This window comes from Cyprinodon variegatus, unplaced genomic scaffold (assembly GCF_000732505.1).
Source record: "Cyprinodon variegatus isolate N-32 unplaced genomic scaffold, C_variegatus-1.0 Scaffold386, whole genome shotgun sequence".
Lineage (NCBI taxonomy): Eukaryota > Metazoa > Chordata > Actinopteri > Cyprinodontiformes > Cyprinodontidae > Cyprinodon > Cyprinodon variegatus.
The window spans coordinates 518345-520621 of NW_015150839.1; the positions used below are offsets into that span (position 1 = coordinate 518345).

At 43.8% G+C, this 2277-nt stretch overlaps 1 protein-coding gene across 1 annotated transcript in view; it reads right to left on the reverse strand.

Annotated features, from left to right (window-relative positions):
• Positions 1–2277, reverse strand: part of gbf1 (golgi brefeldin A resistant guanine nucleotide exchange factor 1) — an 83936-nt gene that overhangs the window by 20593 nt on the left and 61066 nt on the right. The window contains exons 25-27 of the mRNA XM_015387147.1: positions 497–568; positions 311–405; positions 86–239 (exon numbers count right to left, since the gene is read on the reverse strand). Of these exons, the coding sequence (XP_015242633.1) occupies positions 86–239; positions 311–405; positions 497–568 (321 nt within the window). The remainder of the gene's footprint in view (positions 1–85; positions 240–310; positions 406–496; positions 569–2277) is intronic.

A 2277-nucleotide genomic window follows, 5' to 3' on the forward strand; every position in this document is an offset into this window, starting at 1 on the left:
TTATTATTCATATCAAGCTTGTCTAAAGAAACCAGGAAGTGTTTGGTGCGGCGATGAAGGGAAGCTGATGGCGCCGCTGCCGTACCTGAGAGCTGATCTCTTCTCTCCGCAGCAGGCGGATGGCGAGCCGAAGAAGACCCACCACGGCTCGCTCCACCAGGAAGCAGCTCTCCGTGGCGTGAACACACAGGTGATACAGGTGGTCCCGTACCGTTTGCCAGACACATGACACGCGGTCCCTTCCAATGCAGAAACATCGGTTAATAAAAGAGAAACACTCCTACAGCACTTCTGAAAAAGGTCCACACACCTATTCTCCAGAACAATCCGCAGCAGCATCTCCAGGCAGAAGGCAGCATCCTCTTCATCGTAGGTGTCCTCATCTGGACTGACGGATATGAGGGCCTTAGAGGGGAGGCGCACATGAGGGAGTTATTGAAATAAGTAAAACTTGACAGAAGAGAACAGAAGACATCCAGGTAGAAAGATGGAAAACCTTCATGAGCTCCTGCAGAGACTCCAGCTGGAGGAATTTACTCTCAGTGATCAATTTCTCTGGGTCAGATTCCTGGAAGAAACAGAAGAAGGAACACTTTATTCATCCTAAAGGAACATTAAAGGTCCTTGAAGGTGTGAGATGAAATATTAGACTGTGCCTCTCCTTGGACAAATAGAGATAATCTTAATCCAAACTCCACAAAGGTCAGATCACAGGGTTCCTGTCAGATTCATGGTGATGCCCGCAGGCAGGAACATCACCATGGCCTCGTTAGTCTTCCATCAGCTTCAGATGGCCCAGAAATTATCAAACCCTCATTTCACTTCATCAACTCAGTCCTAATGGAGCTTCACTGGATTCAGTATAAAATCCTCCTGTTTGCTTTCAAGCTGAAAGAATCACCGCTCCCCAAGGGGGTGGGTTACACGCAGAGGTCCATTTCTCCAGTGTGAGATTAATTAAGTTCAATAATTAATTTTTTACTGGAATATATAGACTGTAAAAAATGCCTTTAGCTGACAGAATGACCCAATTAGAGCAGTAATTATAAGAAAACTTTAAAGATATATATAAATATTTTGCATTTTTCGTCTGTCAGTCTGCTCTATCCAGAACTCCTCAAGAAGAAACGTTTTAATTTCACCTGGTTTAATTCTGATCTATCCAATTATTAATCGATTAATTGAAAAAATAATCGACAGATGAATCGATTTGCAGAATATTGGTTAGCTCCAGGCCTATTAACGGTGAAACCTCCTCTAAACAGTGACTGATGGCTCAGTGGCTGTTTGGAAACGCTTGGTTGTAAATCAAACCAACCTCCAAACACAATTTATCATTCCACCTTAATGATGTCCAGGCATATTTACCAGTGCTCCCTAATACTGCCACTGCTCTCCCCTCTCTCCATAGCTGCCTTTTGGACTTTAAACAATGGCTTACACCTCCATGACAGTAAGTGACTTAATCATTTTTTGTTCCAAGGATGTCCCTCAGATTCCGTCCAGGGTCGGGATTTCAGTCAGCGATGAAACTGGTAGTTGTCTTCGATCGTGAACTGAACTACAAACAACAACTAAATGCTGTTGTCAAAGCTAGCTTTTTCCAGCTGCGCCTTTTGACCAACATGAAACACATTCTCTCACGCCAAGACCTGGAGAAGGCGATTCACGCATGTATTAGTTCTCGGTTGGACTACTGCAACGCTCTCTACTCTGGCCCTCACAGTCGTCACTCCAACAGTTACAGTTAGTATAGAATGCAGCAGCTGGTCTCCTCTCTGGTTCATCCAGGCAAAGCCACATCACGCCCATCCTCTCCTCCCTGCACTGGCTCCCGGTCTGTTTTCAGATTGATTTTAAAGTTTTAACACTTGGTAAAGTTTTAGCGCTTCAAGGTCTCGCTCCGCTATATTTAGCTGAGATGTTGACCCATACATCGCCCAAGCAGACCCAAATGGTTCTGGACGTCCCTAGGTCACGGTATAAACAGTGGGGCGATCGTTCCTTTGTGATTACCGCACTTAAACTGTGGATCAACCTGCCCCCAGTGTTGCAACCTCCTCAGTAAGGAAAGTAGCTATTGGCTGTGCTGTAAGTCGCTAGAAGTCGCTGAATGACGTCATTGCCTAATTTGCATAATATATATATATTTTTTTTTCAACTTTTTTTTTACTTTTTCTTTTCCCCTTGTGGTCCACTAAGGAGCTTAAAAATCTTGGTAAAACATTAACATTTTGAACAACAACAATTAACAATCTAAATGGAACAAAAAAAGGC